This window comes from Enoplosus armatus, chromosome 3 (assembly GCF_043641665.1).
Source record: "Enoplosus armatus isolate fEnoArm2 chromosome 3, fEnoArm2.hap1, whole genome shotgun sequence".
Lineage (NCBI taxonomy): Eukaryota > Metazoa > Chordata > Actinopteri > Centrarchiformes > Enoplosidae > Enoplosus > Enoplosus armatus.
In genome coordinates this window covers 3,945,391-3,959,420 of record NC_092182.1, presented here as the reverse complement: position 1 = coordinate 3,959,420, position 14,030 = coordinate 3,945,391, and the positions used below count along the sequence as shown (strand labels likewise).

At 41.9% G+C, this 14,030-nt stretch overlaps 1 protein-coding gene across 1 annotated transcript in view; it reads left to right on the top strand.

Annotated features, from left to right (window-relative positions):
* Positions 1 to 14,030, top strand: part of cntn4 (contactin 4) — a 129,908-nt gene that overhangs the window by 70,339 nt on the left and 45,539 nt on the right. Inside the window, exons 6-8 of the mRNA XM_070902855.1 lie at positions 9,111 to 9,314; positions 12,053 to 12,155; positions 12,927 to 13,111. Of these exons, the coding sequence (XP_070758956.1) occupies positions 9,111 to 9,314; positions 12,053 to 12,155; positions 12,927 to 13,111 (492 nt within the window). The remainder of the gene's footprint in view (positions 1 to 9,110; positions 9,315 to 12,052; positions 12,156 to 12,926; positions 13,112 to 14,030) is intronic.

Sequence of the window (14,030 nt, the reverse complement as noted above, 5' to 3'; positions counted from 1 at the left end):
GTGGAATACGGCCACTGGCTTAGTTAGCTGTATCACTGTAACCAGTTGTCTCATGAGCGCGGGACCATTGGAGGATTCATGTTGTCCCGTACGTCCCAGTGCGCTCACTTTCACCTGTTGAAAGAATGATGCAAGCCAGAGCCAGCAGTAGAGCTGCATCACACGGCATGTTGCAATCTCGGTCCTCCTCTTCAGGGAGCAGAAGCTATAGTCAACATTTGGATGTCTCAGAGGCACGTGACTCTGTTGTGTTCTTTGGGATCTATTTTAAAGTGCAATTTATTTTTACATGCAAGCCAAGTTTGATGGTTAATTCAATGTGATTACAAAATATTCCACATTATTTACGTTTGATCATATATACTGTATTTCTTTGTTTTTTTTTCTTTTTCAAAATGCTGTTGCGGGATTTGAATATCCTGTCGTATTAATGACCAAGTGTGTGTAATGACTTACAACACACACACACACACACACACACACACACACACACACACACTGTATCACCTACCACACTCGCCATAACACATGGCACAGATACTTCACCTGTCATATACTACCTCATTATTTATTCTTTTAAATGTCAGTGCAATACATACATATATATATATATATATATATATATACATATACATTGCTACTGTGTATATTTTTTACTTTTATTTTTCACTTCAGTATTGTAAATGTGTATATTTTTATTTTTTTATTTCTTATTTTTTTTTACATCTTGTCTGTGTACATACTCTCATTTCTAAATTTATGCTACTTTCTACTCTTGAATGGGAGCACCGGTACTGTACGATTTCCCCCCGGGGATCAATGAAGTATTTCTGATTCTGATTCTGATTCTGATTTGAGAGACACAGCCCGAGGTGAGTACATGAGGAGGGATATGTAAGAATAAGCAAACCAGGCCAGTCACACCTTCAGTTACCTCCATGACGAATAAATCAAAAACACAGGGCATGTGTGTCCCACCTCCTCTGCTACTCACTGGCACATATATGCAGACACATACTGTACATAAATGCACAGTCACCTACACAGTGATTAGAAAGTCTTTAATACAATGTAAAGCTAGAGTTTTTAATTTCTGGGTTCAACTAAAGTATTTCTTATTTGGGTGACATGAATGTGGTCGCTGGAGGACAAATATTAAACGTTATTGTTGGAGTCAACCCAGTATAACAGTTTGGATGGGTTTATTTTGTAGCATCCCAAAGGTAGGCGTGAAGGGAAACCTCCCAGCATGCATCGCTGACCTGCTCCGTCATCAATCCAAGAGTTGGCGGTTAAAAACCCTGACTCTTTCTATTGTCCTCAGTCAGGACATTGAACCTCAAAGTCAATGTCTCACATCCTCTCCATGACGTACTGGTCAGGCAAAAGAGCACCTTCAGTGGGAGAATCATTCCTCCCAAATGCACAAAAGAGCGCCACAGGAGATCATTCCTGCCTGTGGCCATCAAACTGTTCAACTCCTCCCTCTGAGTGTCACTGACACTGACTGAAAATCTGGACCTGCCTCTACGTATACTACCTCACTATTATTTATTCTTTAAATGTCATATGCATTACATATATAGTCACACACAATAGTGCAATACATACATATATTTATATATACATACATATACATTGCTACTCTATATATTTTTTACTTTTACTTTTCACTTAAATGTTGTAAATGTGTATATTTCTATTTTCTATTTCTTATTTTTTATATTTTGTACATACTTTTAGTTCTAAATTCATGCTACTTTCTACTCTTGAATGGGAGCACAGGTACTGTACAATTTCCCCCCCCGGGATCAATAAAGTATTTATGATTCTGATTCTGATTCTGAAATTGCTCTTTCAGATGAGCAGTTACAGGTTGAATAAACAGTTTGCCCTGCCTCCGAAAACCCTGTTTTAGTCACATGAATTTGATTATGTTGATTCAACTTGACAATATTTAGAAATATATAATAAAATATTACCTCTTTCGTCTTTTTTAACTTGAGTCAAGGCTACTTTGTTTTCAGTTTATTGCGATGGCACACTTTTATTAATAGAAGTTGTTCATTGCAACAATCGGTGCAGTCTATGTGTTGCTATCAACCGTTCCATGAGGGTTTGGGGGTGGGTCTGTTTTGGATCAAACACTGGATTTACAGCAACCAGAACATTAATAACTTTGCATAAACTGTCTGACCACAGCGGTCAACCCTTAAGGCATTGACTATTTGCACAAAGTGATCAGCTATCAACAACTTGAATCTAAAAATAGCAGAGGTGCTGGCCCCCGGATACACTCTGAACTCAGCGGGAACGGTTGCGGGTCTCAGTGCCTTCAGAGATCCTACCTGCTCTTACAGTCGGCCGTGGAGAGACAGGAAGAAGAAGCCTGAGTGCAGATCAGGCATGACACACCCTGCCAGTCCAGATCAGAGCACAAAGGCAGAGCGGGGGGGGGGGCGGGGGCTGCCTCCACGCTGCATCCACACACTCACTCTCCGTCTGACAGGCGAATGTCAGAGCATGCCAGGAATATATGGTAATTACTGTCTGCTAAGTCCAAGGAAAGGGGAATGGATTAACTCAACCTGGTTGCGACGCGAGTTGTGGTTTTTTTTGTGTGTGGTTTTTTTTCAAACCAAGCTGCCTTCGAAATGTGTGTTTCTCCCAAATGTGCAGTCCAGTTACCCTCCTTGTCTGTCACTGTGGATCAGAGGCAGCAAGAGTAGCTGAGAGGCTGTCAGTTTCTGTCTTTTTCAAAGCCAAACGCATTAATGGGCTGCCAGTGTGACCCAGCCGCACTCTTTGTACTACACGATTACTGTGTTTAGTTGTGGACCTAATGCTGCTGACCTCTATTTTCTAATGGGGAGAAACCTTTAAGCGGGCACTCAAGACTGAAATCACTTGTGTGCGTCTCCACTGAGAGTAGATTTCTTTTTTTCTCCTCGTGTGTGTGTTGTCCCTGTTTTTGCTCCCACCCGAGGCTCTGAGAACACAGAGCATGTGCATCCTGTCCGGTCCTGTAAAAGAAACAGTAGGAGAGAGGATTCTTGGAGCCTGAAGCAGATATGGGAGTACTGCACTCAGTTACACAATGCGGGATGACAGTAGTTTAACCGAGGAGGGGCTTTTGCAGTCTTTTTTCTGTTTGTTTGCTTCTGCGCAAAGAGGCGGCCTTTCAAAGATGCTCTAAATCAGTGGATGTGTAGATTGTAATCGGACCAAATTGTCAGTTTGTTTTCTCAGTTTGACTTTGGGACTTTTCTCGTGTGGAGTCTGTGGCCATGTTGCTTGGCTGCTTGAGCACTCCTCTCCATGGCTCTGGAAGTATTTTAGAAAGAAGTAGCTCATGTTGTACCAGATCAGCGTGTTTTACCCTGCTTGACACTACACAGCGACCCCTCCTCCTCATGAATCTAATACAGCGCTGCTGACGTCTGTAATCAGAGAATTACTCAGCCTGGGAAAGGACCAGTGTGCACCGTTTTGTTGTAAATGTGTGCATTTTGCAGCATGTCCACATCCCACTGCTTCGTAATTGGGTGATGAAAAATGCATCTTGTTGTCACAGTGTGCTCTTACATGTATTATTAAAATCAAATGATGAGGCAGCTGATGCTGATAATATATTAGGATGCCAAAGCATCCTCATGTAACAGTAAAACCGCAGACATCCTGTTGTATTGACAGATGGCAGCTTTGTTTGTTGGCAAATTCTCTTTTTTTGTTGTTGTTCTTCCTTGTCATAAATATTGTCTGAGTCCAAATGAATATGTATTGCTTTTAGCTGTAGGGGCAGACCCCCCCAGGGATGCTGTCAGTGGCTGGCTTTGCTCTGGGGCTACAGCAGGAGGAAGAGAAGCAGGCCAGGGCCTGTACTGTGTAGAAATTAATCACATTACAGGAAAAGAAAAGAACACATGGCTGTCTGTTTTTTTGTTTTTTTGTTTTTTTTTAACTGCTGCCTGACGTCACTGACTGTAACAGATAAATGAGGCCTGCCGGTCGAAGCAGTCGCAATCATTCACTCCGCTTGCTCCACTTTACAGTTGCTCAGCTCCATGTCACCTGTTGCATTCTGTTCATCCACCTCACATCACCTGTTAGTGGGAGATACGGTGCACATGCTCATGTTTTTCGTGGTTTTCGCGCTCTCCTCGAACGGAAGTCTTCATTGGATGAAGCCGCCGTACACAACTTAGATAACAACAGTGAGGTAATGGCAATGTGTACAAATTGATGATTAAGTATAAGAATAAGTACATAGTGAAATGAAAAAAGGGGCTTATGATAGACGTGGGTATATACCAGACAGGGAGGGTCTGATATAAGATTCTTGCATTGTGGGAAATGTAGGATTTAGCATTTTAAGGGATGTAACCATATGTTTGGGACTAATAATCAGGATATCTCGGCCTCTCCTGCATCACTTCTTCCTTCATTTTAAATCTCTCTCCATCCTGGAAGTGCTATGCCAAATTCCCTCAAAATAGTACTTTCCACCTCTGCTCCTTTGGTGTGTATTGATTTGATTTATGCACCAGCTAACACATATAGTAGAGGCTTGTAGTGGTATTAATGTTGGTTGTTTGCCTGCTGGCAGTTTGCTCAGTTTAACTGAGCTGTAGTCGGTATGTTAGATATACTTGGCTACCTACGACCACTGCATTAACTCCAGGTTCATGTTGGTAAACTTTTGTCAACTTTCTATGCATTCATTCATTTTTGTCTTTGTTTAGTGATACTGGGATAAGTTTGACTCAATTTAACAAAGTGTAACGCTGCCAGAGCACAAAAACACAGGGGTTTTTAAAAGTTTCTTATTATTTTCCATAATAAGAGTTGCATTTGAACTATTTTTATTTTTTTATTTTAACGTAATGAAACTACCTGCTCATACTGAAGGGTAGCATTTGGGCTGACAGTTTACACAAAACTGGATGTGTGTCCGTCCACAGGTGCCCCAAGCGGATAGAGTCTTTTCCTTTCCTTGCTGTCATGAAGGATGATAGACCTACTTTGGGATTACTGCCCACCATCTTCGCCTTGGTGCTCCCATCTGTACATTACCACAAATCAGTCTGGGCATGATCTCAGCTGTGCAAGAAGACAAGGCGTGTTTGACTTGCACGTCTTGTTCAGCCTTTGAATATTCAGCGAGGCTCTGCCCTTTGAAGCTGCTCCTAGGTCTGCTTTTGTGAGTGACGCAGCTTCATTCATTGTGACTTATGCAAAGTGATCTTTAACCTGGAGGGAAACCACAAAGAACACTTCAGGGACTTCTGAAAATGTCTCTCCAATGGAGCATGTTTTGGAAGTAACAAGGATTTTTTTGGACAGAGCAAAAGAAGCCATAGACTCTAGTAGGTAGACAGAACGTTAGTCTAAAACAACTGAAATTGTTCATTTGAGCTCATGTGCTGCTGTCGTCATAATACAAATAAGGCTGGTTTCCTGTTACCATGGCAGTGATTGTAATGCTCTCTCCTGGGGCAGCTGGATTTCGCCTACATTTTGCCTTGGAGATGCCCTGTTTTTATACCAGGGAGCATTGTGTAACCCATAAAATCAATGCCCTGGATGATTTTGTGAAGTCTGTTTGGCCAGCTGTGTGAGATATCTCATTATGCTTTGCGCTCTCTGTGGCATTGTGCAGCTCATGTTGTGCCATGCAGTCATATGGGCTTTAAACATAGAACGAGAGCAGGTGCAGCCGTCGTCCAAAAGCACTGGAGAGGAAACAAACACAAACAGCGTGCCTTATCCTGCCTTGAAGTGCCCCTCGTCCCCGCGGACCTCTGCTGTGCCATCGCTCTGTGCTCAGGTCCATACACTCAGCAGCCAAACCCTACCCCAAAGCCCCAAATGGTGCTGATCGGAAGCCTCCGCTGCCTCCGCAGTGCAGAGCCTGCTACCTTTCAGCCAGCGGGAGTACGGGATCATGCTGTGATAAATGGCCAAGCAGCTACGGGAGGCGAGGGGAAGGGTTCCTCCAAGACTGTTTTGTTTAATTGCTCGTCCGCTAACAAGTGGTAGGGTTTGATTAAGCTCGGCAGGAAAATGGCGCGCGCCTGCCAGTCGGACTGGCTGCGAGACTCCAGAGCGGCAGGCTGCGTCACGTCGTTCAGATTTGATGAGTTGACATCAATAATGTGAAGGACTCATCCGGGAGTGGACTCTCAGCCAGCCTGGCCCTTAGAGGTCTGTCACTGATATACTGTATCCAATTCAATCAACACTGCTACTGAAAGATAAATGGAGGCATGGATTATATATGTCGCCATATATTCACATTATGTGACAAACATGCAGTGTTTCTTTCTCACCTCACATATGTGGAGCACATGCTGTGTTTGCATTCTGAAATACGCTCTTTTACTGAAATTGCAGGACACCAGGTTGTAAAAATGAGGTTCGATCTCATTCAGATGCCATAGACTGCTGTTCAGTCACTTCTGCATCTCTGCAGAGATGATATAATAATGATGGTGCTAGAGCTGCGAATGTGACAATGATGTGGTGTTTTAAAGCTGGTTTTATGAATTCTCTATTAATTATGTTGTGCTCTTAAAAACCCCCATTGTTCACGTTTTGCTGATTATTTGTTTCAGTTTAAACGCTGGCTCACACTGAAGTGGATTATTTACCAGGTTAATGGAGTCCCTTTCATCTGCTGTAACTGGCAGTCATTAATTATTATTACATAGTAATTACACAATTGTTACTCATTTATTACATCCCCAATAATTGGCCATTGATTTTTGTCATTTTTGTTCTCTTAAAAGCATCTCATGACGGTCACACTGGGAGTCTAATCAACCAGATGGGCGAACTGCAAGTGTTCTGTCATAATAGGGTTCTTAGCGAAGTGGATGAGCATTCAAATGAGCCGAATTAGCCGTAGTTTCACACCTTTTCGGGAATCATTCACAGGATTGTGTAGAAGAAACCACCACCGACGTCGTGTACACGTGACCGTTAACTCACAGTGAGGATTTTGAGATGATGAGAGAGAGAGAAAGACGTACAGAAAGAGAAGTGCTTGGGTACATGGATGCTCAAAATGTGCGCTTCACTTTGAAATGCTCCAACACAATGACGTGTCATTGGGGAAAGGCTGACATTTAAACTCCAGCAATGTTTCATTGATTTTAGCAGTCTGACAGGTACTTGCCAAGATGATGCCACACTTCCTGTTAGTGATAAGTTGCACCTTTGGCTGACAGTTGAGATGTCATTTTTTTTTTTGTTTTAAAAATGCTGGCTCATAAATACAAAACATTTTGCATCATAACTGTGATTGTGACAGCCCGTCTGTACAGCTCCTGCCAAGACAAATGGGGCCTGTTAAGAGAAGTAGAATCACTAGTGCGTCAAATAAGCAATTCTGAATCAACCAGGGATAATGATTCTGAGTTTGAGTGTTTTCCATCCCCCTTTATAGATCATATGCTATCTGCTCAAGAGCGCCAGGTCGTCATGCACGCTTATAACATGAAATGGATATTAATGTTTTGCGATTTACATAATGGTAAAAATCAAGGAACTAATAAGGAACAAATCAGGAACTAATATCCACCGGCACTTCCTGAATAATTCTGTTTAAAAAAGGATTAGCTAGCAGATAATGATAGGTTAAATCAGTTTAATGGGCAGTATACAGAGTATGTTTTTCTGCCTGAAGTGGGGTGGTGCATCATACTGAGTTGTTACGAGTGGCGCGTTACTTCGTCTTGACTACCTTACCAATATTTGCAGTACAAAACTAAAACAGAATTTGCCTTTCAAAAAATAAATGCAAGTTAAGTTAAGAAGAATTGACAGCACAAAAACTCATCTCTCCAGCTGGAACAAATTAATATTCCATCTGATGCAAAATAAGTAAGTTTCTTAATTTGTTTCTGTTTTATAAAACAAATAAAGATGGCAGCAGGAAGTGGTCAGGTGATTTTTTTTGTTTTTGTATCACAAGGAAAATATAAATACATGAACCTGATAATAACAAAAAGTTTGACTTTTAGCTCAGCACTAAATAAATCCACTTGCACGCACAAATCTTGAAATGTGCACTAATGCTTTTGAACCATTTAACAACACAACAGTAAAGTTGGGCTTCCTCACTGCGGACATTTTGACTTTAAACAAATTAATAATAAAATAGTGCATTCCATGTAGGCTAGGTGTGCCTGCTCCAGGGCCCTCATGCCTGCCAGCTCACTGAAATGGCTTCGTAGGACACCTAAATGGAGCGGAGCCATCATTAATGTTATGAGATGCGCCTGGACACTATTGCAGTCCGTAACATTACAATATATTGGTGTTATCTTTTAACTTCCTGGGTGCTGCTCCCCCAGACATTAGCAAACCTAAATAACGAATGAAAAGCAAAAGGCGATGTCATTTGTGAGATATAACCAGCTATAGCTCACCAGTTGCCGCAATGACACGCTAACTATATATATCAGTTTACCCGTGGGCTGGATAGCATGATAATGATAACGATATTACGTGAAAATATTCATGTTGATGTGCTCTCAATGTATTTATTTATTGTTATAAATAAATGGTTATTTTACTGTTGCGAATGCTGGCTAATTGTCAGTTGGTTACCATGATAACACTGGTGTAATGTCACAAAAGGGGGACACAAAAATGGCAATTGTTATTCATTAAAAAGCAATTAGGTCCATTATTTTGTACTTTTACCTACTCAAGATTGCATGTACTGTACCTTGTTGTAAAGTTGCCTTTTGTTGTTGCGGTCTTTGTGAGAATCTCTGCTGACTCTAGATGGCCGTGCGGGGAACTGTAATTAGTCATGACAACACAAACCCCAGTGTCTCCCGACTCCCTGGTTGAGCATGCAGACCTCATCCTCATTTGAAGTGAATCCAGATAATTACATTCGTTTGTAACCTCTCACAGATCCTGTCATCAATTTTCACCTTAGCGTGATATAACTTTGTCACCATTTTTGCGATCCTCAGGGGGTCGAAAATGTATCACCACCACAACCAAAGTGTCCCAGTTCCCTCCACCCTGTCTCGTGAAAGTCATTTAAAGTGAGAATTTATCTTCTTCTTCTTCTTCTTCTTCTTCATCCACAGATCTCGTATTTTCCTGGATCTTTAATGAGTACCCGACGTTTGTGAAGCAGGACACTCGGCGCTTCATCTCGCAGGAGACGGGGAATCTGTACATCGCCAAAGTGGAGCCCTCAGATGTTGGCAATTACACCTGTGTGGTGACCAACACCGTCACAAAGACCCGGGTCCAGGGTCCACCCACTCCGCTGGTGCTCCGCAGTGATGGTGAGCCCCGGTTTTGAACGCACTAAACATGCAAACATTAAAGACCGCAACACAAAAGGCAGCTGGCTTGTTAGCTAAGACGTTTGTTGTGGTTGACTTCGCAGCATATCACACTGTTTTTGGTATGGACCTTCAATGTGGAGGAAAACGTGGCCTCTTAATTGTAGCGAGTTGGCCAAATCAAATCCGTGGTTTTCCAGATGATTTCTCTTTTTTTCTAAATGTGGATGTTACACTGTGTATTTACTCCATTAGACCTCCATATTTGGTTACAGGGAGATTTGTGCAATTTCTATACAGGATTTTTACATCCAGTGAGAATGCGCAGTTCTGTTGTAGCTTAACTTCTTTGGAGTAACAAAGTAATGCTTATTCCAATGTTGACGGATTGATTCACAAAGTTGTCACAAACATATGAATTTGTAATATTTTATGCTTGTTTACACATTTTCTGATGTATACATTATATTTTGTAGGTGGCTGTCCTATAACACAAAATAATCACACTCCACAAAGGCATTCCCACATCAGTCTCCATGCTGTGTGTTGTTCTGATAATCACATGGCTCACCATGCATTACACATTGAACCTTTTGTGCAAATAAAAATGTCCTCTTGCCTCTGTCATCAAGTCTTTGGATGGTGTTTTCCTTCGATTTTTCCATCATGCTTAATTTAGTATTTAAAAATCAGCAGCTCCTCCTTTCTGTGCTGGGATCAGACGGTTGATTTGACACAGCGGTGCTGACCGGCCCTGGTCTTGATAAATAAACAGCCACATTTGCTTTGTTGGTTGGTACCTGAAAGTGGGACAAGTGGTTTTAAGGAATACAAATGAAATTCAAAGGTTAATTACCTCTTTCTTTGCTAATTTCAGCATGTCCTTTGAGCATGTGGATCTGATGCATTAGGCTGGCCTTATCAAGGCACTCCAGAGGAAAGGTCATCGTCAGCAAGTAATCTAATCGGAGGCCTCCGTCCCAGAAGCGTGCCCCTTACCATATCTAATGTAATGCAGTACAAGAAATATGAAGCTAAATGTTATTTTCACTGGAAATGTCTTTTTATGACATTTATGTGGGGGGTTTTTGTCTTCCAGTTCATTACAGCTGATCTGGTGCAATTAAAAAAGAACCTCCCAAGAGTGAACAATACCTCTTGTCAGGCATTGTTTTTGGTTAGTATTAGTGGTAAGGCTTTATTAGGCCCATTTAGGCCCAATTTTCATGAGGATTGCTTAAAATTGGTTGTTAAAGAATTGTGACCCAGGCATGCACGGGGTGCACGGGATGGAACATTTTACATTTGAACAATAGCAATTTGAATCATTTCTTTAATTTAGATTAAGAATAAATGGTCATTCCGTTGTGTCCTGTGGAAATGAATTCAGAAGTTTCTTACTTCTCTACGTGTTGGATGAGAGACAGAATTGCGAATAGCTTGCGTGATTTGAGAGACCGTTTTCTTTTTTTTCTTTTTTCAAGCAATTGCCGATCACTTTCCTCCCCTGCCTCTTTCCCTTCCCTTTTCATTACGCCTTTATTTCACAGAGGCGTCGGGTCCAGCAGCAAAAAAACAAACAAAAAAAAAGACCAGATCAGCCCTACCTCACAGTCGCGGGGGCTCAGACAGTCTGGCACATTGAACAGGTGTCCCCCCACAAAAGGTTATGGTATGAGACAATTACCCGTCCACTTCCACCTGTCTGCTTAAAATGGGCGATAGCGCTGTGGTTACATTCCGGTATGAGACGGTTGTGATAAGGATCTGAATTAGCTTTCACAGTCACTCAGGGAGCCCTCCTGATAACACATGCCGCACCAAATCAACGAGATGAAATTGGCCTGTTTCCTCCGTCTCAAAAGCTATTTGTGCAACACAGCCCTGAATTACAGCGATGGTGAAAACCTATTGTTACACGGGTGGATGAGAGTGGCTTAAAAATGCCTCGGTGTGTACCCAGAATTGGCACAGCTAGAAGAAATGAGACTACACCCAATTACAAATTCATTGATATATTTAACTTTAGTGTCTTTTAAGGGGAAGAAAGAAAGAAAGAAAGAAAAAAAAGTGCATTTCCAACGACGTCAGACACTCCAGTCTTGATTTATGAATAAGTCTCTCCCAAAGCTGGAACACCAGAGAGCCCACATTCCCGTCCTCTCCTTTATCCAGAGGTTTTTAGCATGCACAGCAGCAATATTATAATCCACCAGAGCTGCTTCACTGACAGTGAATGGGATGCTTTGTAGACACAGTGGCGGCACCCAGGGGGATTTTATGGGCCCATTTTCTGGTTCATAGCTGTTAGCACTACAACAAGATGAAACTCATCTGGATGTAAAAGCTCAAACTGTCTATGAATTCTCAAAGTTTTGTTTTGGTTCCCCCCTCCATTCAACATCAGTGTGTTGCGTGTCCACTGAAAAGCTGTGTTTTGGCTTCTTTTTCTCATTATTTTCAATGGGCGAGCCCTCTGTGACAGCGCAGAGAGCAGGGCGCGCTTCTGCTGCTCAGATCGCAGCAGCGTTTGGAAGCCGAAAAACATCTCAGCTTATAGTCAAAAGAGGGCTTTGCTTGAAAAGGGCTTTCAGTAGCTGTGTAGCAACAGCACAAGCCACAACTTGTGTTTTTTAGAGTTGTTTAGCTTGAGTTGGAAATCAAAAAAGCAACTTTTTTCTTCTTTTTTTTTTTTTTTTTGCTTTTTGCACTAACTCCCATTTGGATTTCTCTTTCAGGTGTGATGGGTGAATACGAGCCAAAGATTGAAGTTCAGTTTCCAGAGGTTGTTCACGTTGCCAAAGGATCCACTGTAAAGCTGGAATGCTTCGCTCTGGGAAAGTAAGCCCTCTCTTATTATATTTTTTTCATGTGTTTCACCGCTTTTCTGCAACCCTCGTGTGTTTCAAGCTAGGCTGCACATCTAAGAAATCAGAGGGCACATCTAAATCTTCAGTTAAAATACAACAGTTTTACATTCACCAGGGAACCAAACCTTTATAAGGCCCCCAAACTGTCCTTATGAGTATTATTGTGGAGTGGCCATGGAATAGCTACATTTATGGTGTAAAACAGCTGAATTTGACCCTTAAAAGACCAAACAAAGGCCCTAAAAGTTGCGCTCATCAGCATGCTCTTGCATTAAATGTGCCATAAAATGATTTAAGGTTAACTGGAGCACAGTATCCCTACTCTTGCAAATGTAAGCGACATCTGAGACATTAAATCCAAATATTTAAGGGGCTGTGAGTTAATATTAGGTTATATGTGTTCAGATAGTGGGAAATTTGAGGCACTTTTAAGCATTGTTAGTGCATGGTATCGGTATTTTACTTGTCTGCGTTTCTATTATGCTTTATCATTTTCAATAAAGGCATGAAGACACGTTTGGTAAATGTATTGAAATTTTAATTTTAGCAGGTTTGATTGTCTGTAAAACAATCAATACATAACTTTTTTTATAGCAGAGGAGTTTCTGCGAGCGAGATAACAGTTCTTTTCTACTTTGTGTGGAGCCTTAAGTAACCTTTTCAATAGATCAGAATCGCTTTATGAGCAATAAGTCATTCACAAAAACTGAAAGAGGGAACTTCTCCGTGTCTCTTCTCACAGCCCGGTCCCATCTATAAACTGGAGGAGAGTGGACGGTGTGCCCTTCCCCAGGAAAGTGGACATGAGGAAGGCCAGCGGCGTGTTGGAGATCCCGTATTTCCAGCAGGAGGACGCCGGCACGTACGAGTGTGTGGCCGAGAACTCCAGGGGAATGAACACGGTGAAAGGAAAGCTCTCTTTCTACGGTAGGCGATCAAGACGCGCATGAATATTTGACCAGCGTGCACCACATCTGTCAGACCGGCTCAGACACAGAGAGGCAGCAAAAGTAGACACAACTGGTCCGACAGAGCAGTCAGCGGCGATCAGCAGAGGCTCGTCGTGACGCACACGGGGAGGGTGGCTCGTTTTAACGGCACATCAGAATGATTAAAGGCCGTCAGCCATGATGCCTCTAATATTTTGATCCAGATTAAAGGAGTGATGCGGATGAGGCTGAGCCCTTGGATGCGACCTTGTTGGTGAGCCTCGCATTGGGTTCCACCAGATGGCATCATGATTGACGTCCAACTTGACTGCAGATCAAAGCCGTTAAATGTACTATACATAGACCAGTGGCACATATGTCAGGGACATAATCTGCGCCGTGGCATCTGGATCCACGGGAAGGGGGTTAGTGGATCCACTCATTGTCACGGAGTCCCACCTATTGAGTTCAGACGCTAGAAGCCGCGATAACGCCGGCCTCTTCAATCCAAAACCAAAAAAAAAAAAAAAAATCCAACATCAGAAAAAGAATCTGCTCTCACAAAAATGATGGATAGTACATATTTAAAAAATGTTTCAAAGAAAACAGTGAAAACTCAAACCCTAATCTTCATTCCACAGTGATGATTTGCTTTCTAAATTGGGTATTTTATGAACCGTTTCATCTAATAGATGGGGCCATATTTTATAAATACACTTCTTAAATATTTATTTGAAGGTAAATATTTGAAGTCTGGATAGCACTTGCTCGGTTTTCTTGGTAAAAATCTATATACAGCGCGACATTTATGTTGTTACAGTAAATAACAACCAGTTGATTGGGTGCTATGATGATGATTATTCCATTTCATTGATCCTAAAGGACGCCTTTACCAACTACACTTTTTTTGTTTTTCC